Source organism: Camelus bactrianus, chromosome 13 (assembly GCF_048773025.1).
Source record: "Camelus bactrianus isolate YW-2024 breed Bactrian camel chromosome 13, ASM4877302v1, whole genome shotgun sequence".
Taxonomy (NCBI): domain Eukaryota; kingdom Metazoa; phylum Chordata; class Mammalia; order Artiodactyla; family Camelidae; genus Camelus; species Camelus bactrianus.
Window position 1 is genome coordinate 66,396,249 of NC_133551.1, and position 23,077 is coordinate 66,419,325.

Consider the following 23,077-nt stretch of genomic DNA (forward strand, 5'->3'; position numbering starts at 1 on the left):
CCATACGGCCCGGACACGATGCACCCCAGCAGGCGCAGCCTCCCTTTTCCCCTCAACTGTCAGCTCGTGAGGGTTGGAACTGCTGATTATGGAGGCGCCTCGGATCCGGTGAGCCAGACTCCCAGGGAGAGAGCTCGAACCACTCGTGCTGTTTGTTTTGGTAATGAAGGCAGGTGATCTGGGGGCGCTCTGACTGGCCAGAGGTTTCACCTAAGCTTGGACACGTGAGCCCGCCCTCCCTCCACTTTGGAACCTTCTGCAGGGTAGGCCTGACACCCAGGTTGGAGGGGCCAGAGGGCTCCTGCCTCCAGTGGCCAAGGACTCTTTGGAGACGGGACTGAGAGCTCGGGCCATCCCCCTGCTCCTTCTGCCCAGTGCAGGCAGATGTTTGCTTGTGGACTTTGGGCCCCAAAGGGTTTTGAGGCAATTGGTTCCTAGTTTAAGGAAGGGATATTGCTGCTGAACTAGGGTGACTAATTCAGAGTGGCTAAGTTGTTTTTTTTTTTAATGCGTTCCTGTATGTTGATTGAAAAGGTGGCCCTTGCCGCTTTTAATGCTGTTGGACTTCCCTGAGAGCATTGGTGGAGAACTGGCTGCAGTCAGGGTTGGCCCAGCCCCAGGCCTTGGTGGGGAGAGACTTCTCTAGGACAGTTTTTGGGTAAGGACTTAAAAAGCAAAGTGAGGTTTTATAAATTTGCCGTCAGGGCAAAAGCAGGGGAGAATGGTGGGGGTGGCCAGGTGGGGCTACTCAGGGCAGCATATCTGGGGGGTGTGGGGGAGTGGGGAGAGCATCTTGCCTTGGCCCTCAGTGCCTGAGTTTCCAAATGTGAGAGGAAAGTGCCTTAATGATCCAGAAGGAGCACGATGATACATGAGGCTTCTCAGGAGTCCTATATTAGGATCTTATTTGGACGATCTGAAAGGACTGGAAGGGGTGGAGGAAGAAGGCTACCATTTCTTGGGGGTGGTGGGGGGCTACTAGGTGCCAGGCCTGTGCTCTGTGCTCTGCTTGTTTAATCCACACAGAGCTGTTTGAGAGAGTTGCTGTCCCCATTTTATAGGTGAAGAAGCTGAGGCTCAGGGTGTGGAGTAACTTACTCAAGATGTTTAGTTGGTGGAAGCACATCTGGCAGGCTCTGAACCTCATCCTTCCCCTTGTCCCAGGTTGCTTACGTGTTGAGGGTATGAAGGACACTGTGTCGAAAATGTGATAATGGGTACTCAGAGATGGCAAGGGAGGGGCATCATTGGCTGACTACTGATTGTGTACCTGGTCCTTTGCAGAGTGCTGTCCTTTAATAGTGAAATAGTAAGGTGGTGATGCAGGCTTGTTTCACATAAGCTCTTTGAGGGCAGGGGTTTTTGTCTTATGTTCCGGGTCTGTATCCCTGTGGCCTACAACAGTACCTGGCACTGAAGAAAATAGCTTGGAGGGCTCTCTTTTGGGGTGTATATTGAATTCAGCCACTTGGATTTTATACTCATTCTCTCAGTAGTTTGTTCTTAGTATCCCCTAGGCTTATAAGTATTTCCGACTGCTTGTGGTTCAGTTTATCCCAGCTTGAATATTCTGACTAGTAAAACTGGAGACGTTTCGGGTAGGACACAAATGGTGGTGTGGGGTTGCATAATAATAGGTAAATGAATTAAAACCATGGTGGGTTTTATTTTCAATAGGTTAGATGGTAGAGAAACCAGATGGATCTGAGTTATCTACAGAGGGAAATAGTGATTTGAGAATCTAAAATGCGTTGGACTTGGGAGTAAATTGCATGATTTCTGTTGGCATCGGTTATGAATGCATGGGCAGATGGAATTTATTTGCATTCTCTTAGCAGGTAATAATCTCACCACTGTCTGTAAGTGCTTTACAGTCTCAAAGCACTTTACCCAGCTCTAGCTTCTAACTTAGGAATTATTGTTCCAATTTAGAGTTATGATTCTGGTGCTAGATGGTGGGGCTGTAGCAGGGGAGGCCCCGGCATGAGTGAATCCCTCCCCCACCAGCTCCCAGATAGTTTGGCTTGACAGGAGTTGGTAGGAGAAGCCTGTCATATTGTTACAAGGTGAAACAGTGTAGTTGACACTAATGTGTCTTGGCTGGTCTCCTGGTGTGGGTGAGATACAGTGCTCCTCTCAGACCCCACGTGCATTTACAGCCTTGTTCATTTAGACCCGCCAGGCCGCTCTTGGTGAAATGCTTGAAAATAGCCAACAATCGATAGGTTGAGATAAAGGAGATGCTAAATCATATGTTTGAAAGTAGATATTCCTATTTATAACTCGGAAGTCCTAGTCTACTTTTACATCCCTTGGGGGAGGGGAGAGGACAGATGACTGATGGAAAAGGGAATGGTGGCTGGGCAGGTACTTTGACCATTGAGACTCCTGCTTCACATGCTGGGAAATGCTTGCCATTAGACAAATTCAGAAGTGCGTTAGCAGGTCTTTGAAGCTTTAAGGTGACATTAGTTCACTGTATATGTACTGTGTATTTATGAAGTGCCCTCTCTGTGCTGCTTTATGTGCTGGGGACGAGGATGCAGTGAGGAGCAAGACAAGCAAAGGTCCCTGCCTTCCCACTTATGTTGTTTGGCGGGGAGGCGTGTCACTCAAGTTTAAGGAAGGAGAGCCTTGTTTAATGTAACTGCATGCACACTCGCGTGAGATAACGTGGAAGACTTTAGAGAAAGCTGGGGCTTGTGCCAGCTTCAGGCCAGGCCCTTCGCAGTGTGCCTGATCTGTTGCCACTACTGCGGAAATGAATTGCACTGCGCACACAGTCTGTTCCCTCAGAGGCTCTCCAGCTGGGAGCGTAATCTTGTCCCACAGAAGCCCTGCCCTTCTAACCTGGGCTACCATTGATTGAGGATCTACTATAATCCAGAAATGTGACTTAGGTTCTACCTCGTTCCCCCATTTGATGCTGAAGTGGTTGAAGGACTCAGGTCCGGGTTGACCTGACTCCTGTTCTCAGAAACAGTGAGCAGTCGGACCCGCAGGTGCAGGCTCTTGTCCCATATCTCCTTGTGGCGGATCCTACCAGTGAGAGTGGGGTGTGAGAGTCCAAAGGGCGCAGGTTTGAGATTGCCCACATTAAGACCAGCAGGAGCAGTGCCATTTCCAGACCTCACCTTTTAGAGATTAACCCCTGGATGTGGGGAGATGGAGGCTTAACCGTGTGCCAGGCACACTGCTGGGAGCTGTAGCCCACCTGGGACGGCCCGACCAGGAAGGTTCAGCCTCAGGGGGAGCGGCATGGTGGGCGATGTTAGGACTTTGGAGCCAGACGGCCTTGGGATGATAACAGTACCTCCTCGTGAGACTGTTCTGAGGATGAAATGAGGTGATACGTGTCAAGTGCTGTGGACAGCACCTAGCTGATAATTATATACATAGTAACTATTACTATTATCATTATCACCATTGTACAGATGAGGTTCAAAAAGGTATGTGATTAGTCCCTCTGTAGCTACCAAGTGGAGAACTGGGTTTTCTGAATTTAAAGGGACACCTTTCCTTCACTCCTTACTGCTTGCTCAAGGCTTATTGGAAGCTCACCTGGCTTTGGGCTGTGTCTTGAAGCACTTCCTTGACGGAACCTGAGGCTCTACTTCACCACAAAAGACAAGGCTCCCTGTGCTCTGGACACTATGTGTTTCCGTAGCCTGAAGCTATATCTCAGGTCTGGGTGCTTCGTCTGTGCCCATTGGAGCCCCTTATGACCTGAGCCCTTGCATTCTTCCAGGCTTGGAAGAAGAGGAACAGGACCGGGGCCAGAGCATGTGAGCTCCATAAGAGCAGGGACCTTGTGTGTCTGGTTCCCGCCAACCGCCCCACACCTTGCACAGGCCCCCTGGCGCTTGCCCAGTGCCTCGTAGACACTGCACGAATGAGTGGTGAGCACTCAGGGAGGCTGCCTTTTGTTTGCAGCCTCCTCTGCGGGACATGGGCTTTGGGGCTGGGCAGACCTGGCTTGGAGTCCTGCCTCTGCCACTTAGTATGTGACCTGAAGTGAGGATCCTACTCTCCCTTAGCCTCAGTTTCTTGATGTGTAGCTTGAAGATAGTGTTTTATAGGGATACTAGGAGAATGAAGTGAAAATTGTGATGTACTTAATCCAGTGCTTGGCACACAGTACGTGGTAGCTAGGATTATTATTTGTCTTATTCTTTATACTGCAGAATAAGGACACAAATAGAAGCCATAATCCCTGTCCCCTAATCCAGAAGGGGAGGCAAGATGCATCAAGAAAGTTAAGTGCAGCAGGAAGGAAGTAGTGGTGGGAAAGGCTTAACAAGGGCCACGCGCCCCCCCCATCCCTGCAGGCTTGGCTCGTAGTCCACCTCCTCCATGAAACCCTGCAGACCACTCCAGCCCACGAGCAGCGTGGGTCGGGGCTGGGTGTGAAGCCCAGGGAGGCTTTCCCCGGAAAGAGAGAATGGGGTGGGGTACAGTCAGGGAGAGGTCTTTCCAGGCAGGAGCCTGAAACAAGAGCAGAGGTTAGGAGTACCATCAGCCTTATGAGTGTGGGGACCAGCCACAGACTGTATGGCCAGTCGGGGAACCTCAGTCTCTGGAGGGAGTTGCGGACGCCTGAGTTGCTAGGCTGAGTTTGCATTTGATCTGGGACAGTGTGGAGCCAGTTAGATTTTTGACAGGGCAGGTAGAAATTTGAGGAGGCTGGCAGAGTCATGGTATTTTAGGAAGAGTCATCTGGCCGTGGGGTGGAGGGAGGGCCTGGGAGGGAGGTTTCACAAGCTTCAGCTGGTGAGGTTCTAAGGGTAATGGCCCCCGAGTTGCTGTGGGGATGGAGAGGAAGGGATGGATGAGAAAGATCAAGATAGGAAGACAAAGTGAGCCATTACGATTTACCACCTCTGGGCTGAGGGCGAAGCTTCTGTCTCCGGGCTCTCCTGTTCGGGCATTCTGCGAGGGTGCTTTATCATTGACCCAACAACTATTTCTGGGCCATTTAAATCCTGGATAGTGGTGTCTGCAAAACCTCGATATCCTACTAGTGAGTGAACGGGGATTTCAGTCTGTTAGCCCAGTGGTGCTACAGGCCGTCCTGTGTCTGCAGTGACATTGAGTCCTGCCCAACCTGTGCTGCCTGGGGCTCTGGGCAAACTAGCACCTGACATGCCCCACCTGCCCAGGGGGAGCAGGGCTGTGAGGCGGCTGTAATAGTTCCAGGGGCTCGTTTTCAGTGGATACAAAAGTACCCAGAGCAGCCCTGTGAGGCAGGCATTCACGCCACCCTCACCCCTCAGGCGAGGAGGCTGAGGCCTGTCTGCCCCTAGCCTGTGGTCTGGACACCGGCGCCTCTGCCGCTCAGGTGTTTTCCATCAGGTCATTCATTCCAGGGACGCCCATTGAGCAGTCAGACCTATCAGAACAGTTCGCAGGTCTTAAGTTAAATAGAGGAGGCAGATGGAAATGGGCAGATCTGAGATTCTGACTGACTTGGGCCCAGGTACAGGGACAGCAACCAGTGACTTCTCCCTGCTCCCTCCTGTTCCCACCCCAGTACTCTGACAGCTCTGAAACCTGTGAGAAGAGCCTTCATGTACAACTTTCTAGTGATAAACTTCCAGCCCAGTAGTTCTGTTTCTTCTGGGCAGCAACCCCGGCATTTCCATCCACCTGCCCCGTGGGGGTTATTGTGAAGCTTGAGTTTGTATGTAGGAGGTGTAGGCGATGCCTGGTATTTTGTAGGTGCAGCAGGCATGTTGGCCACTATCTGATTCTTTTATTAACACGGATGGTTAATATTGATAGATGGTGTTTCATGTAACCTCCCAGGCAGCCTGGAAGGCAAGGGGGAGTAGCCACCTGTCCTGCTGAGACCCCAAGAGGTAGAGTCCCTTGTCCACGGCTGGCAACCGTAAGGCCTTCCAGCCCAGTGTTTTCTGGCCGCCCAGGTCTTACCACACTGCAGATTGCAAGCGGTCGTTTCCCCTGGCTCAGACCCTAAACTTCTCCACCCACTGCTTAAACTCCTCTGTAAGTTCCTCTTTTAGCACTGAACTCTGCAGGACCCTTCTGAGTTAGGATCTGCTCTGAAAGTATTGTTATTTAGCAGCATTTGAGCTTACTGTCCTAGAGGTCTCCATAGGATTCAGGCAGAGGACTCATTATGTTACCAAGTGAAATATCTTTAGTTAAAAATGTTAGGTTTAGGGGGAAGGGTGTAACTCAGTGGTAGAGTTTGTGGTTAACATGCACGAGGTCTTGGGTTCAAACCCCAGTACCTCCGTTTTAAAAATAAATAAATAAATTTAGTTACCCTCCCTTACATTTATGTAAAGATGCATTTGCAGGTATTCTTTCTGCTGGGGTTAGTGACTCACAGGCAGCCTCCCATGGGAATCAAGCTTTTTCTGGTGGTACCGGAGGCCCCTCTTTCCTTCTCTGTTGTAGCCGTGAGACGTAGCCAGAGGGTTCAGGTCTGGTTTGCTCGCATGCGATGTTGCTACTCAAGGCTTCTCCATTCTGAGGCGTTGGCCCTGGATGGGTATATCTGATTTCACGTGGACGGGCTTCCTGCTTGCAGTTTTGTGCTCAGGAGCTGAGAGGAGGAGCTTGGTAAAAAGTCACTGTGGCCACTGAAGGAGCTCCTCCTGAATTTCTCTGTCTCACCTGTCGCTTTGTCGCTTTCCAGTCCCTTGCTTCTCTGCTGAGCACAGTGTGATCGTGTGTGGTCCCTGGGGCTGCATGTGGACCTGTCCCGGAGAATCTCACACCCCGACACAGCAGTGGCCAGGCTCGGCCGCTCCAGGTGCTCTGCTCTAGGAGAGTTTCCAACGTGCGCTGTCCTTGCTTCTTTCTGGATCCTTCTCCAGACAGCTCCCGTCTTGAAATCTCTTTCCTCCATAGGGAGTGTGGAGCCCAGGTAGTCCTGAAATTTGAGGCTCTGACTTGGTCTTGAGGAACAGGAATTGGAGTTGCCCTGAGACCGCAGTCTTCCTCCCAGGGGTGTCCCTCCTGGACTCTGTTGGTCACAATACCACCTTCTGTCTGCCCATGTTTCTGCTGGGTGCACAGTCACTGTCTCTGGTTCACTCAACTCTGTGAGGTCTGTTTCCTCATCGTGCAGATAAGGAGATTGAAGCTCAAAAAGGTTTAGTCACTTGCCTAAGGGCCCTGGCTAGGTATTGGCAGAGTCAGCGTTCCAGTCCAGGTCCATCCCACTCACGCCTGTTGAGCTCTGCTGGCCTGCATCGCTCACGTGTGGACCCACCAGGATGCTTATTTTTAATAGATGAGGTTCACCTATAGATCGAGCTATGGTGGCTGAAGAAGTCTGAGTTTAGATTAGAAGTTAAAAGAGTTTTTTGGTTCAGGTTGAAAATGAAAGCAGCTGGAACTTTCTGAGCCACGATCTGTCTTTTAAAAAGACACCTGCTAAACCTTCACTTATTAGCTGTGTTCTGGCTGCCGTTGGTTGGGGTGTCCCTTGGCATCTGGGCAGCATAGTTGTTCTTTGTGTGCATCCCGGTCACCATGACAGCCCTGTATTTACGAAACCTTACAGGTTTTTCCTGTGAAGCCCCTCGCAGCCAGGGAACCACACAGTGTCCGGGCGCAGGGGAACCTGAGGGGAGAGACCACACTGGCCCATTTTAATAGTTGTATGACCTTGAGCAGGGTGAGTTGGTTACCTCACAATGCCTGTTAAGTTCTGTTTCTTATCCTCGGGAGGGAAGACAAATGGCTCAGTACTGAGTGCTGTCACCGTGTTACAGTCTCCCTGGCACAGGGACCATGGCTCCATGGTGTTGAATGAATGATTGTCTAATAGGTCCTTAATAAAGGTGAGTGCCCTCCCCTCAGTAGGTTGAACCAAATGAAGCTGCCGCTTTCCTAGGTCAGAGATGGCTGAACAGCAGCATTTCACGTGGTTCAGCCTAATACAGACTAGACACTGGGGCAGGGCAGTACTGGAGTGTGGCTTTCTAGCAAGTGTCCAGATCTCCTTTTGCGTTTGAGCCCTGGGCAGAACCTGGCTTCTCAGGAAGTCAATGTTGGGCTCCTAGTCAGTCGGCATCACTTCTGGTGGGAGTGACAAGAATGGAAGGAGCTGAGCGAGGTCTACCTCGGGGTGGCATCAGCGCTCTCCCCCTGGCCAGGCCACCCTGGTGCTGAAGACGGAGGTGCCAGCTCTGGCGAGATCAGGGCTTGGTGGGAACACGGGTCCTCACTGCGCTGGTGGTACTGGGGGCTTTTCACGTGGTGGGCACTGAACGCTTGACCCCAAGTCACGCGACTGGCCATTGTTAGCATTTAGGGTGATCTTGATTCCAGAGTCCAGGGCAGTGAAGGGCAGGTTCTGGAGCCCGACTGCCTGGGTTCCGGTCTGAGCCTGCAGACTTGGGTAGCTTCCTTTACTCTTTGCCTCCATTTCCTTGTCTCACGATGAAATGGTAGGAGTAAAAGCATCTATTCCTGATAGATTTTATGAGGATTAAATGAGTTAATACATGTAAAGCTAGACCCAGGATAACATTAACTATTATGTTAACTATACCGTGTTATTATCAGCGACATGGACTCTTGGCATGTTATTAGAGCCAAAAACATGGAGACTCCTTCTGCTGTGTGTTCGGCAGGAGTTTGGACTTCCCGTCGAGGTCTGTCTCACGGAAGAAGTGTTGCTTCTCCCACACCCCTGGAAACAAACCCTTGTTAGTCATGGGCCTTGCAGAGCAGGCACCTGCCTCTTTGTGAACAGGTTACTTGAAATGGTGCTTTTGTTCCAGGTTATAATAAACGTCACTCTTCTGGAAAATGGCTTCTTTTTTTTTCTTCTTGGCATGAGTGGCCAGCACTGGGGTGCCAGTTATATATGGTGCCCAGAGCCTTTGAGGGTGGCAGAGTGTGGTACTATCAGTGATCCTCATTCCACCCCCATCCCCAAGGATATTCTGGTCCATTTCTTCCTTTTCTGAAGGTGGCAGGTTTCGTAGGGGCTCTCAGCTGCTACTAACCAGTGTTGCATTTATGAACTGCTGTAGACCGTAAGATTGCACTGCCTTGGGGGTCTAATATTTTATTTTAAGGACATGTGTTTGATGTTAGGATACATAGAGTGTTGGAGTTTAGGAGTATTAGAAAGAGGCAAGATAAAGGAAAATGGAGGGAAAACACGATTGTTGGAAGGCAGCCTGGATAGTGGAGTGGAAGGGGACCCCTGGATCTGGTTGCTTAGGGACTCTGTGAGCTTGAACTTTATCTCTCTGAGCCTCAACTTCCTCATCAATAAAATGGGCATAATATTCTCCTCTTCACAGAGGATTGAATAAGAGTAATATTCATGAAATGCTGTAGCTCAGGCCTCCTATATGGGCTCCTCATTATCTACAGGGATTTCATCATTTGTCTTGAAAGTTGGCACCATTCTATAAGGCAGAGATTCGGACTGACTGTAAAATGCCTGTATTAAGGAATGCCATAAAGCTGAAATGCAAGTGTCATGATGACCCTCAGGAGAGGCCCTGACCTCTGGCTTCCTGAGTGCTTGCTCTTGGGCACTCCGTTCAGCTGAGCTGGCCTTGGCACATTCACTTAGAGGATTTATCACTTGAGGGGACTTGGAGGGGGTCAGCCCCTCGGTGCTGAATGTTACAGGCATGTAATCTTTACCATAGCCCTGGTCATGCCCCCATCTTGCAGTTGAGGAAGTGGAGGCCTAAGAGGTTAAAATACATCTTGTACAGGGTCACACGGCTGCTAAGGGGCAGAGGTGGCCTTTAAATTCCATCCTTCTGATGCCAAAATCCAGCCCTCAGTACACACTGGAGGCCGGTCCAAGGGTGTCATTTTCATGTACAGAGGAAAATACTTTATGCTGATGGTTCTAACAAATGTTCTTTAGCACTTTTTAAACTTGCTGCAGCTCAGAGCAGGCTGTTAGGTGGCTGCCTTGGAGCCCATCTCAAGATGCACAAGAGTAAATGTGCAGTGGTTACAGTTCTTCCTTTACAAGGAGCCCCATGCCCACGTAGTAACTTCTAACCCGCAGTCAGGGTGTGGAATCGCTTTTGAGGCCCTCAGTGCTGTGTGGTCTCTATTCTTCCCGGCACCGTCTCCTCTTCTTTGTGCACATCCAGGAGGACTCTGAAATAATACAGCATAAGCTGTCAGGGATAAGCTAGTGTTTGCACTCGGGACCAACTAAGTCCCCACCCTGTCCGTGTCACACCGCACGCAGCTGGGGCCAGAGATGAGCAGGGAGGCCATAGTTGGCCATCCTCCTGGGTGACCAATGGATAACTAAATTACTCCAACCCCAGGAGATAAAACCGTACAGAGGTACTGAAAGAGGTTCTTGTCCTCCGAGAGCTTAGGGTGCTGGGGCGTGGGTGTCAGCGCCCATCCACAAGGTGGGCAGGCGCTCCATGGCCTCGGCTCATCGCAGCCTCATTGACTCGTGCTCTCATTCGGCATTAGGTGAGGTTCCTGCGAGATAGGTGCAGGTGTCTGACCATTTCCTTACCTGCCTTGATTTCTTCCTTCCTTCCTTTAAATAACCACCTTCAGGGGTTTGTCTGACTGCTAACCAGAATCTCCTTGTTCTCTTGCCTCCCATAAAACTGGCTCTGTAAGGCTTTTATGTTGATGGACTATAGGTTTCTTTCTTTTTTTAAGAATGAGGTTGAGCTTTTTCTTTTTTTAATTGAGGTATAATTGACGGACAACGTTATACTAGTTTCAAGTGTACAATGTAATGATTCAGTATTTGCATGTGATGGGCTGTGGTTTCTAAGCTTGCTGAATTCCAGATGCAGAGCACACAAAAGCATCTCGGGAAGTTTCCCCAGGATCCTGCTTTTAGTTTGATTCCACAGTGTCTGTTTGGTACATACTGATTGTTGAGGAAGCATTTCTTAAAAAACAGACAAGAACTAGTTGCTGTAGTCCCCAAGGAAGGGCCCGCCCATCATGTGAGTAATTGGCAGAACATGGACACGTTAACAGTGTTGGACCCTTGTGTGATGAGCTCAGAGTGCTTGGTGAGGCTTGAATCTTACTCTAGCATCCTTGCGAGGCATTGGATTAACTGCCAAAATTCTGTGAGTTGAATCTCATTACATGCCAGAATCTCTTAAGGGTAGGAAAAAGGCGCTTTCTAAAAGCTTCAGGTGATGGGCTGTGTGTTCGAACAAGTACAGCCAGATTCCAAATTAGCTGAAGCGTTCAGCAGGCCCTCGAGGTTAATAAGAAAGGATGACAGTTGCGTCTGTTATCTGTTAGATACGTTGCTTAGTACTTTACAGGCTTTATTCCCTTCAGTTCCCAGAAATCTCCTAAGCGTGAGCTCCTGTGAATTTAGGACTTTTTTTTGGTGGGGGGAGGTAATTAGGTTTATTTATTTATTTATTCTTAGGGGAGGTACTGGGGATTGAACCCAGGATCTCATACATGCTAAGCATACACTCTGCCACTTGAGCTATACCCTCCCCCCTGAATTTAGGACTCTAAGTAAATTGTAAGTTATGTGAATTTAGAGATTTTACAAAAATTGCTAATAAGTGGCAGAACCAGGACTCGAACCCAGGTGCTCTGACATTAAAGCCTTTGCCCTTAACCTCTGCTGTGTCGTTTAATTTCACTGCTCACACGAGGCTTGTGGATTGTCCAGATCTCACAGTGAATCCCCAGTCAACTGGGACTAGGGTCCGCTGTCTCACACCCCAGAACCTGGACTCCACGCTCCGCAGTAGGCTGTTGTCCTTTCTGCCACAGAAGCTCAGGCCCATTTGAAAACTCATCTTGCACAAGCTTCTCCAGGGACTCGTGGACAGACCACAGTTTACAACCTGACGTTGTGAGAGAGCTTCATGGCAGTTGGGTAGATCCATCCAGAAAGCCAGGACCCTGAGTTAAAGAAGGAATCTAGGGACAGGTTCAGATTCAAACCCAGGTCGCTTTGAGAGCTCCTCTTAACGCTGCAGTGAATCGCAGTGACAAGACACTGGGGAAAGTGGATGTTCAACAGTAGGTTGGAAAATGGTGGTACATCTATACCATGGGGTGTAGTGCAGGCGTTAAAATGTGAAATGTAGGGGGAGGTTACACTCAATGGTAGAGCGTGTGCTTAGCATGCACAAGGTCCTGGGTTCAATCCCCAGTACCTGCACTAAATAAATAAATGAATAAACCTAATTACCTAACCGCCTCCACCAAAATTCTTTTAAAAAGTAAAATGTGAAATGTGAGGGCTGTGTAGCAGTATGGAAAAAGTTTGTGATAGTGCTGAGTAATGTAAAAGACGAAGTCAGTCTAGCCTGTTCTCCAGCTCTGTAAATGTTCATGTTAGCATACCTCCCTCCTAGGGTTGTTGTGAAGGTTAATTAGAACAGTTTGTAAGCCCTGTCCTGTACTCTCTGTTTGCAGAGGTTACTATTGTCTTTATCTACACACACGTATGTATGTCTGTGTCATTTTCCCTTCCTTTTCTCCTGCCTCTTTTTGAGTCACTTCCTTAAGGTAAATCCTCAGGACTGGGATTTGGGGGCCAAAGAGAACAAGTTTTTTTCTCTCCGCTCATTCTTGCCATCACTTTGCTCTAACAAGTGCTGCAGCTTCTACCTGCTGGCTGCCCCCACTGGCCCTGGGATCCGACTCCCTCCTCCCTGCCTGGAGAGCTTTGTTTCCTCCGTCTGGCTCCCTGTTCTGGCCAAGTTGAGAGAGCTCCTTGCTTTCTTGCAAAAAATGTCCAAATCTAGGGTTAGCCTTCATGGTTTTGCCACAGCTGTCTCCATGTAGAACTGTTAATTAATTTTTTTTTAAGTTGCCTCATTTTTTTTTTAACTTAAATTATTTAGGAGGGAAACTGTCATTACCACAAATGGAAAACCAATATTCATTACCATAAGTGGAAAGCACACCTTCAAATAAACATAGTAACTGTTGATCTGAGATGCTCACCTGTGGACCACCTAAATCATGAGGTGACCACCAGTGTCTGACTCGGTCCTGTCTCTGGACCTCAGCTGGCAGCACCCCCTCCTGGCCCCCCTCCTTCCTGCCTGTGTCCGTCCCACTTACTTTCCAGGACCTGGTTCTGTCCCTGTCCCCCATGAGCCTTCTCTGACCTCCACAGCCCTCCACATCCATCTGCCTGTCCAGCCGTCTGTCCATCCATCCATCTGTCCGTCCCTGCAAACAAGGAACATTTAACTGTGATATGTGATATGCTCTGCTTGAGGGTGTGCATAAAAAGATACTTTCCATATCTATAAGCAACCCTTTCAGGTGGGGATAGTCTGACAAAAGAAGCTGGAGGGTGGAAGAGGATGGCTGTAAGGGTGTGTGCAGGTGCCTTGAAGAAGATATCAAGGCAGGGATCCCAGGGGAGAGGTGTTTTGTGTGAGCTGAGACACAAGGACTCCTTTGCCAGGAGGAAGCGGGTATAGACATGGCAAGCAGAGAGAAAGAACAGCAGGAGCCATAGCGCAGCGGTCCCGGCGAACACGGCATGTTCAGGGGAACCGACGGTGATGTACACTTGTTGGAGCTGAAAGGGGGAGGGGTGGGAGAGCTTGATGCGACTGGGCAGGGAGGCAGGGAAGTCCTTGTGAAGGAAGTCCTATGCCACTAAGGAGGCTCCGATTTTGATTTTGCCCTTGTCCATTTCAGCGCCTCTCTGTCCCCTGACCTGACCTACAGCACAGCCTTTACCTGAGTGGTTTGCAGTTGGCTTTTCTTTACTTGGGTGTTATTTGCTGTTGGTTCACTGTCCCGCCAGGCTCCGTGTCATTATTTGCTGAGGGCCTCCCGTGTGCCCTGCTCTGTGCCAGGCCCTGAGACGCTGGGCTGAATAACAGGACGTCCCCGCCTTGAGTTGCTCACAGCCTGCTGGAATAGGTACGTGGCCACCTGGCTGGACATGAACACCAATGGCAGGGACCCCAGGAAGCTTCCCCTCCTCGTTCCCTGCCGTAAGGGATCCCTTTGGAATCTGACAGTATTATTAAAAAAAAAGTTTGCAGTGTTTTCTCTTTTGTTATAAAAGTAATGTGTTAATTTACAGAAAAACTGGAAAATATAGAAAAGAAGAAACAAATTTGCCCATAACCTGACCCTGCCAGCAGCTACTGTTCGCCCTTTGGTGTATTGCTTCAGCAGCTTTGTTTTGCATAGTTTTCAAAAAGGTTTCTGTATGATTGAGTTCGTATTGTCTGTATTATTTTTATGTCCTGCTTTTTTTTCTGCAAAGTATTTTTTTGTTATAAACGCTTCAAGAACGTTTTAAATGACTAATATTTCAATTGGTTAATACTGTCGTTTGCCTAACCATTCCCGTGTTGTCGGGCAAATAGGCGTTTCTAAGTTCTCTTTATGTATTGCTCTCCGGTGAGGGCCTTTGTACAGCACTTTATTTTTGCAGGGGTGGGGTGGGGCGGCCTGCTCTTATTTGCTTATTGCATGTTATGACCTTGCTCCTGTAGATGGTGTCTCCCTGCTCTGGTATGTATAGTCTGTTCGTGTTGCTCATGGTTGTCATTCTGTGAAGTTACCGCAAACACTGATTTAGCAAATCCTGAACTGTTGCTCCCAGGGCAACAGGGTAAGGTTCCTGGGACGCTCTGGTGATAGCTTTTTTGTCACTTGACTAATATGTAACTGGGAAAGACAAATACTGTATAGTATCACTTATTTGTGGAATCTTAAAAAGGTCAAACTCAGAGAAACAGAAAAGTGGTTGCTGGGGGTTGGAGGAAATAGGGAGAGGTTGGCAAAAGGGTGCAGATTTTCAGCTCTAAGATGAATGAGGTCTGAAACATTTTTTTAAATGACCTTGTTTTACGTGTGTTTCTGCTTAAGGACACCTCACTTAATGTTGTGGACTCATTAACATGGAAGCCACTGCTGACAGCACCGTAACTCATGTCTGAACAGGGCTTGTCCGACACGTGATTTCTCTGTAAGGTGCATCACAGCCCTCCTGTGCTTGGGAACACCAGAGAGTGCTACGCTTAGGGGCTGTTTTTAAACAGCAGAATCAACAAAAAGGTGGAAAAGGTGGCACTAAATAGACTGTGAAAACAGCTCTTGTTCACAGCACGAGAGCTGGAACACGAGGGCAGAGCATCGCCGTGTTCATACTCAGCTGGGATCAAGTACATCAGACAACCTGGATTCTTCGCCACCCTGTGTGTGTTTGTGGATGACGGTGATAGTGCCATGAGTATTGATTTGGGGGTTATACACACAGTTTAGTGAGTGAGCGAGTTTGCACATATGGACTCTGGAAATGAAGAGAAGTGACTTTTCACACCAGGTGCCCAACAAGCCTGCTTTGTGGCCCTTGTGGTACCTACCTCATGAGGTAGAGGTAGTTACAGTAAGGACTTTAAAAATAAGATGTCAGTAGAATTTTTTCCAAATTTTTAATTTTTGTAGGAGGTGACGTGGAGAGAAATTATAATCCCTACGATCATTTGATACATAGGTTTTTAGTAAATGAGTGAGTCTTTCCCAAAGTCTGATAAGACTTGAGTGTTTGGGAGTCACTTTTTTCCTGTCTTAAAACAGGTATGTGCTCCTGTCTCTTGGAGGGAGTCTGACTGCAGCCTGATAAGGCCCTGGGTGTCCCTGGCCATTTTAGACGAGCGTCCTGTTCTTAGGACCTGCAGGGATGGGAGGGGCCCAGCTCTGGAGAGGCCGGCTACCCTTCAGTGTTTTCCAGCTACGTATACTTCCCAGTATCGGACACTGGTGTGGAATCCGAATTGTCCTTTAAACCAGAGCAGCCCTGATGATAGGACTCTTCTGAACCGGACAGCTTTGCAGGGGGAGGTTACTTCTGGACCTCCTGTCCTGCGATTTTAGAGGAAACATGCAGCAAAATAGAAAGGAGGGTCGGCTGAGGCAAGGAAATGGATTAAACACTGACAGCTGGCTCAAGTCTAGGGCGCAGAGGGAGGCCACCTTGACGGTAGTCTGGAGTCGGGTGTACGTAGGATCCAGGACATTGACTGCCACTGACTGGTCTGGTGCTTGGCGTTTGGACCTTAGCGCGTTTGGGGCAGGAAGGCTTAGGCTGGATCAGCTTGGGAGAGGGGGGTGAGCGCAGTGAAGTCCTGTGCTGCAGGGCACTCGGGCCCCGTGCAAGAGCTGCGACATATGCAGGGACCATGGCGTGTAGCCGCACTCTGCTGTTCGTCTGGCTCCCTCAACTCGCCCTTCTGTCTCTTTCATCTTTTCCTTTTATTCTTTCTTGCTTTAGCCTGTTGCCAGAGTGAGCCCAGGGTGGTGCAGGACATGTTCCCCTACTTGGCCGTCTACCAGCACAGTTTATTATCATTAATGCTTTTCTTTAAATCGTCTTGAGCCCAACACCACAATCTACTCTAAGCAGAAACATCTGTAAAATCACACAGTTGATGTGCTAGTTACATTTTTTTTCTGTGCATATTAAAATAGGTAACCACTAAATTGCATTTGTCCATATCCCTTCTAAAACCTCTCTTGAACCCCCGTGATCTGCCTGCCACACTCTGGAAAATGCTGGAGGGGCAGAAAGAGCACTTTTCCAGGAGTCTGGAACCCTGAACTCACGCCTTATCTTGGCCCCTGACATGCTGTGTCCTCTCCAGGCCTCGTTTTCTTCTTCATATTGGACTGATGAGCCCCAGGATCCCTCCACAGTCAAAATTTGCAGGATGCTGTTCAGTGGTAACTCCATGGCTTCCCAGCCCCTCTGACAGCAGCTCGGGACTCTGACCAGGACACGTACTTCATGTGCTCAAAGAAAGATTTTTTTAAATATTGGAGCTCAGGAACATTTTGTCTTCAAACTTGTGTATTTTTATTTGGGTTTCAGCTCTCACTGCTTGTGAGCCAAGGCAGCAGCTTGATCAAGTACAAAGGGTGAGGGTTTTGGAGTCTGGCGGCATCACGCATCCCTCTGTCCCTCTGGCCCCCTCCTGTAACGTGGGAATGTAAGACCCTCCTGGCAGGGCTCTTGTGCTGTGGAGGCGGCCAGGAGCACAGATCACGTGGTGTCTGATGTGGGTTCCCTCCCCATCCTCAGCCTACAGGGGTGTAGAGGTTAGTGTTGCTTCTGTCCCAGTCACAGAGTTGTTCTTGGACAGAGATGTAAAGCTTGGCTTCTGGAGCCAGATGGCCTGGGTTTGAATTCTTGCTCCTCTACTTTCAACTACTTAACTTGGGGCTTCATCTAACTCTCTGGGACTAGTTCCTCATCACAAGCTCTATTTGAGGTTAATTAAAGGAAATAAAGCGGTGCAATGTCTGCTGCTGTGCCTAGCATGTAGTGAGGGCTCCGGACATGTTGGTTTTATCGTAACTTGTGAGATGATACAAATCAGATGAGTAGTAGCACCTGGGTAGAGTAAGTGCTCAATAAATGGAAGCTGCTGTTTTTCTGACAGGTGGCAGGAGGCCTGGGGCAGGGAGTACTGGCTTCTGGCTGCGGAGGAGGGCGATGGTTTTCTTCATGTGACTCTGTCTGGTTGAATCAGAGATTTTTCATCCTCCCCACCTCCACCCCCCTGAAGCCTTCCATGCCTGTAACCCACCAGCAGGAACTGGGCATTCGACCGCAGTGCCCCAGAAACAATTGTAACTCAGTTTTGAAAAGGCAATATGGTCACAACTTTCAGAAGTAAAAATGTGTGCATGAAACACTGTAGAATGACAAATCTCCCTTCTGTCCTGTCCTCTCATGCCCAGTCTCTTCCAACTTGCCCCTCACTCCCTGATTCCTCTATCCCTGGGTAAGCACTCAATATTTCTAGGGTCTCTCTTTGTTTTGTTCTGTTTATTAAGGTATTATTTATGTACAATAAAATACGCCAGTTTTAAGTGCACAGTTCAATGAGTTTTGGTAATAATCATGTAGCCCCCACCTCAGTCAAGTTGTAGAATAGTTCCCTGCCCCTAAAATACTTTCCCCTGACTCCCCTTGCACTCCCTGCCCCTCTCCCCTCAACTCCTTCGCTCGACAGCCACCGATCTGCTTTGTCGTTATGGTTATGCTTTTTCTGTAATCTCATAGTAATGGAATCACAGCACACAGTCTTTGGTGCTTGGCTTCTTTCACTACGTGTTTTGTTTTTGGAGATTCATCCACGTTGTTGCACGTGTTGCTGGCTTGTTCCTTTGTAGTGCTGGGTAGGACTCTGGTATTGCACGGCATGGGCATACCAGTTTGTCCATTCACCAGTTGATGGACTTTTGGAGTTGCTTACAGATTTCAGATGTTATGAATAATTTTGCTATAGATCTTCACTGGTGAGTTTTTGTGTGGACCTGTTTTTTTTTTTCCTTGCCCTCATTTCTTTAGATATAACAAATAAAAATATCTCTTCCCTTTCTTACATGAAATGTAAGTGAAATATTATAAAAATGCTTCTGCACCCTGTCTTTTTAGTATTTTATTTATTTTTTTGAGGATTTTTTTTTTTTTTTAGATGAAGTAATGGGGATTGAAACCAGAACCTCGTGCATGCTAAGCATGCGCTCTATCACTGAGCTATACCCTCCCTTCCTGCACCCTGTGTTTTTTGAAATAGCCTCAACACCATATGAGAAGATTCATGTTGAAACTCTAGTTTGGTCATGTGCCCTAGAGTCTCAGGAACTGAGAGTGCTGAGTGGTCTTCCTGGCTCCTGGAGGGTGCCAGCCTGCTGGGACCTCCGAGAAGGTGATGGAGGTGGGTATGGCTACAGAGAGAGTCCATCTAATAGGGCTTCTTGCTCCGTGGACCATTGAAGGGGGTGAGTGTGAGGCTGAGTTGGGCTTAGGTGGGGTCATGTGAATGTTTTGGCATCAGGATTGTAAAGGAAATTAGCTTGTATACCAATCACGTCCTGTTCCAAAACCACAGGTGCTTAGCAGAGGTAAATACCCGCCCTTCTACAGTCCTTCTGTGTAAGTGAGGCTGGATGAAGTAAGTTCAGTTTATGGATGTGGAGGACAGTGGCCCACATTATGTGTTTGGTCAGAATGCATTTTGTTAAAGTCACACTTTGACCTGTCCCTGGTCCTCATTGCCTTCTAGACCCCTCCACCCCTCAAGGATATACTGTTTTGAACTTTTGGAGGGAGATTAAGCTTAATAGAATATGCAGAGTTTCATAAACAAGGAGGCTAATGAGATCTTTACCCTTCTAATCTTCTGGTAGTGCTGTTAGCAGACAAAAGGACTTAGGAAATCAAAGCCATTGTTTAAGGAAATAAATTCTGCGTTGCTTAAGGATGTTTTCTCCTGGAACTGCTCTGTCCACTGAACTTCCCGTGATGTTGGAAATGCCCTGTCTCTGCTGTCCCCCAACTACTAGCTACATGGGGCTCTTGAGCCCTCGGAATGCGCAGGTGTGGTTGAGGAGCTGAACATTTCATTTTGTTTAGTTTTAATTAACTTAAATAACCATATGTGGCTAATGTCTACTGTATTGGACAGTCAGGTCCACATGAATATTGACTCCCGTTGAGAAATTTTCTTTAGTTTAAAAAATTACTCTAGATGGGAGCCATAGGGAATACTATTAAGTGATTTTAAGTGATTTTTAAGCAGGTTATGTAAGTATGTTGTTTCAAATGGGGTATTATTTATACAGTACGTTTTCTGGGTGCCCACTATTTGTAAGGCCCCCTGCTGAGTACTGTATTGGATAATCGGAAGTTATCTAAGTTACTTTCCCTCCTTGGACCTCAGTCTCCATCTGTAAGGAGGCTATTGGACTGGATGGGCCTTTTAAAGTCCTTTCATGTGCAGTCATTTTTATGATTTTGTCTTTAATAGCAATAGTACTTACTTATTAAACTCCCCTGTGTACCAGGAATCATATCCAGGATACTAAGTAAATGTGTTATCTCATTTAACTATAATGATTTAATCATAATTTGGTCCCAGTGAGAATAGGTTTCATAGGTGAAAATAGTGAGGCTCAATGATGTTAAGTAATTCACCTGTAGTCACGTTGCCAGTTTCCTGTAGAGTTCAGATTCCCACTTGGGTCTGCCTCGTTCTAGGCTCTTTTTCAGTTAAATCTTTTTTTTTTTTAATGCAATGGCTGTTTTAAAAATACATCAGTTTCCTTAAACATTTACAACTCTTAAGTTTAAGTTGAATCCTTTTTTTTTGTTTTTAAATAGACTTTACAGTTGTGCTCAGTGGGGGTTTAGGAGGGAGGTGAGCAGGTGGCGTGGGTGGAGACCAGCTCATCTGGCAAGCTCACGTCCTCCTTCTCAAATCTCCATGAAAGGCCTGCTTTGAACACGCTCCTACTGAAATGCCCTCTGGATGCGATGCCCAGGCTGGGCAAAGCTCAGCTCTTGCCAGGAGCTCCAGGGAATGGCAGTGGCCTCGGGAAGAGAGGAAGAGGCAGAGCTTGGTCCTAAAACAGCTTCTTGCTCCCTTGTGTACCACCAAGCAGTAGAGACCCATGGCAAGGCTTGTGGGTTTGGAGCCTGAAAGTTGACTGTCTACCACCTGCTTCCTGGCTGGGCCACCTTGTGCAAGTCGCTCCACCTCTCTGAGCCTGGGCGGCTTCATTCCCACATCCACCAGCAATACTTCAGGAGATTCTCCCATGAGCCACTCACTGTTCTGAGTGCTGGGGACCCAACAGTGAATAAGAGAAGCTGTGCCTCAATGAAGTTTCATTCTCATTGACGATGAGCTTCCTTTTCCCATCCATGAAACAGAGATGTGGCTCTTGGGAACCTGCCTCATAAGGTAGGTTGTTCTGAAGAGTAATGAGCTCCCGATTAACACAGCTCCCATTGCCCCTTGCCAGAGATGCCTGGGTTGATTCCTCAAGGCCAGTGCTCTCTGTCTGGTGGCAGGGCTTTGGCTAGAGTCCTTGGTGCCGCAGGTGGCCCTGGTAGCTGTTCGGAAGGGCCGGTGGTGCCCAGCCGTGGTAGGCTCCGGTGTGTGGTACTTCTTTCTCCCAACTCCTTTTTTTTCCCTTTTTGGATGAAGAAATTCTACCATGTGGGAACTAATGAAGTAGGTGCCGGGAGGCTGAACAAGGAATTGTAGAAAGTTTAAAAATGAAGTAAATCAAAGCACATCTCCCGTTCTCTCTTTTAAAACATACTTTAATTTCCTTATTGTTCTTCTGACTACAAAAGTAATACTTATTCTGTTTGAACAACATAGAAACATGTAACTTGGAAAGTGAAACCACCCCTTTATTTCACCCCCAGAGATATTGCTAAGAGTTTGATACAAATACTTGTCCAGATATTTTCTACACATGTGCTTATATTTAAAAAAAAAAAAAGATCCCCACCTCCACAGACGGTTATTTATTCAGTCTGCCTTTTTCACAGCGTGCCTTCCTGTCCTTCAGATCCTGTTTCCTGGGCACATGGAGTCAGGGTACCTCACTGGATAAACTCAGCCTTGTCCTGAGGCCAGAACAGGGAAGCACATGTCCTCTAAGAAGCTGGCCTGGGGAGGTGGGTCCTGGTGAGAGATGAAGGCGGCCTCTGGAAGGGCAGGCAGAAGTGAGAGGGGAAATCCAGTAAGGCTAGAACTTTTCCCCACCGCACCCTCCTACAAAGACTTGCTCCAGTGTTTGACTTGACATCCTGGCTTTCCTGACCCGGTGAAGGCTTTCTGCAAACTCTGAATTTATAGCATAGAAGTGCCATCTCTACATGGTAGTGAGTAGAGAACCTGCCTGCATCTTTCAGAATTGGGCTTAAATTTGGTGAAACTTTAATTGGCGGTTTTTTTTTTTCTATCAGCTGTTTCACATCCTTTTAGAAGGATTTCTTTTTTGGATTATAAAATTCTAAAGGTTGGCTTTTAGACCGATCAGCTCGTTTGCCCACATGTGTGGAGATGTTTCTTTATATTAAAAAGTGGGTGGTAGTATAGGATAAAGGTAACTGCTGTGACTGTCTAAAGTTATTGAAGCTTATTTTAATTTTTAATCAAATTGAACGATACGAAATTGCCATTTCATAGGCCCAAAATGGGTGACTGTTGGCAATTTCATAAGGTTCAACTTAATAAGCTTCATTTTGGGAAGTTTGGATCATAGAAGGAAAGAATCACTTGTAACAATTTCTTTTTTTTATAAGTCCTTTCATTTTTTCATATACATGTGGATTTTGGTTAGTTATAGGCTACATACAACTTTTTATCTTCCTTTTTAAAAATTAATATGACCAAACAATGAGATACCACTACACACCTATTAGAATGACCAAAATCCAGAACACTAACAACACCAAATGCTGGTGAGGATGTGGAGCAACAGGAATTCACATTCATTGCTGGTGGGAATGTGAAATGTACAGTCACTTTAGAAGACGGTGGTTTCTTACAAACTAAACATACCATTAACTAAATGCATAACCCAGCAATTGTGCTCCTTGGTATCTACCCAAAGGAGTCGAAACCTGATGGCCACACAGAAACCTGCATGCTGACGGTCATAAAGCAACTCAGCATGGAGCCACCAAAACTTGGAAGCATCCAGGGTGTCCTTCAGGAGGTTGAATGTAGAAACAAACTGTGGTACATCTAGACAGTGGAATATTATTCAGTACTAAAAAGAAGTAATCTGTCAAGCCGTGAAAAGACATAGAGGAACCTTAAATGCATGTTACTAAGGGAAAGAAGCCAATCTGAAAAGTCTACATTACTGTGATTCCAACTATATGATATTCTGGAAAAGACAAAACTATGGAGAAAGTAAAAGGGTCAGTGGTCGTCAGAGGTTAGGGGAGAAGGAGAAAGGGACAGGCAGGGCGTAGGGGATTTTTAAGGCAGTGAAACTAATCTGCGTGATACTGTGTATGGTGGATACACGTCACTGTGCATTTGTGCAGACCCGTACGCTGTAACCAGGAGTAAACCCTAATGTAAACTATGGTACGTATGTCAGTGTAGGCTCATCAGGCATAACCAGGGTACCACTCTAGGTGGTGAGGGATGTTGATTAATGGGGGAGGCTATGCGTGAATGGGGGTAGGAGTTATATGGGAACTCTGTACCTTTTGCTAAGTTTTGCTGTGAACCTAACATGTTTCTGAAAAGTCAAGTCTATCAAAGAAATTAATATTGCTTAAAAGACTTTT

At 47.5% G+C, this 23,077-nt stretch overlaps 1 protein-coding gene across 3 annotated transcripts in view; it reads left to right on the forward strand.

The window, feature by feature from the left end:
* Nucleotides 1-23,077, forward strand: part of CAPZB (capping actin protein of muscle Z-line subunit beta) — a 130,908-nt gene that overhangs the window by 1,323 nt on the left and 106,508 nt on the right. For 2 of the 3 annotated variants that reach the window (XM_010957447.3, XM_010957448.3), the window contains exon 1: nt 4-108. The exons of the other annotated variant lie outside the window; for it this stretch is intronic. In XM_010957447.3, coding sequence (XP_010955749.1) covers nt 19-108 — 90 coding nt within the window. In that variant the 5' untranslated portion in view covers nt 4-18. Of the gene's footprint in view, nt 1-3; nt 109-23,077 lie in introns of those variants that run through there. 3 annotated transcript variants of the gene reach the window in all.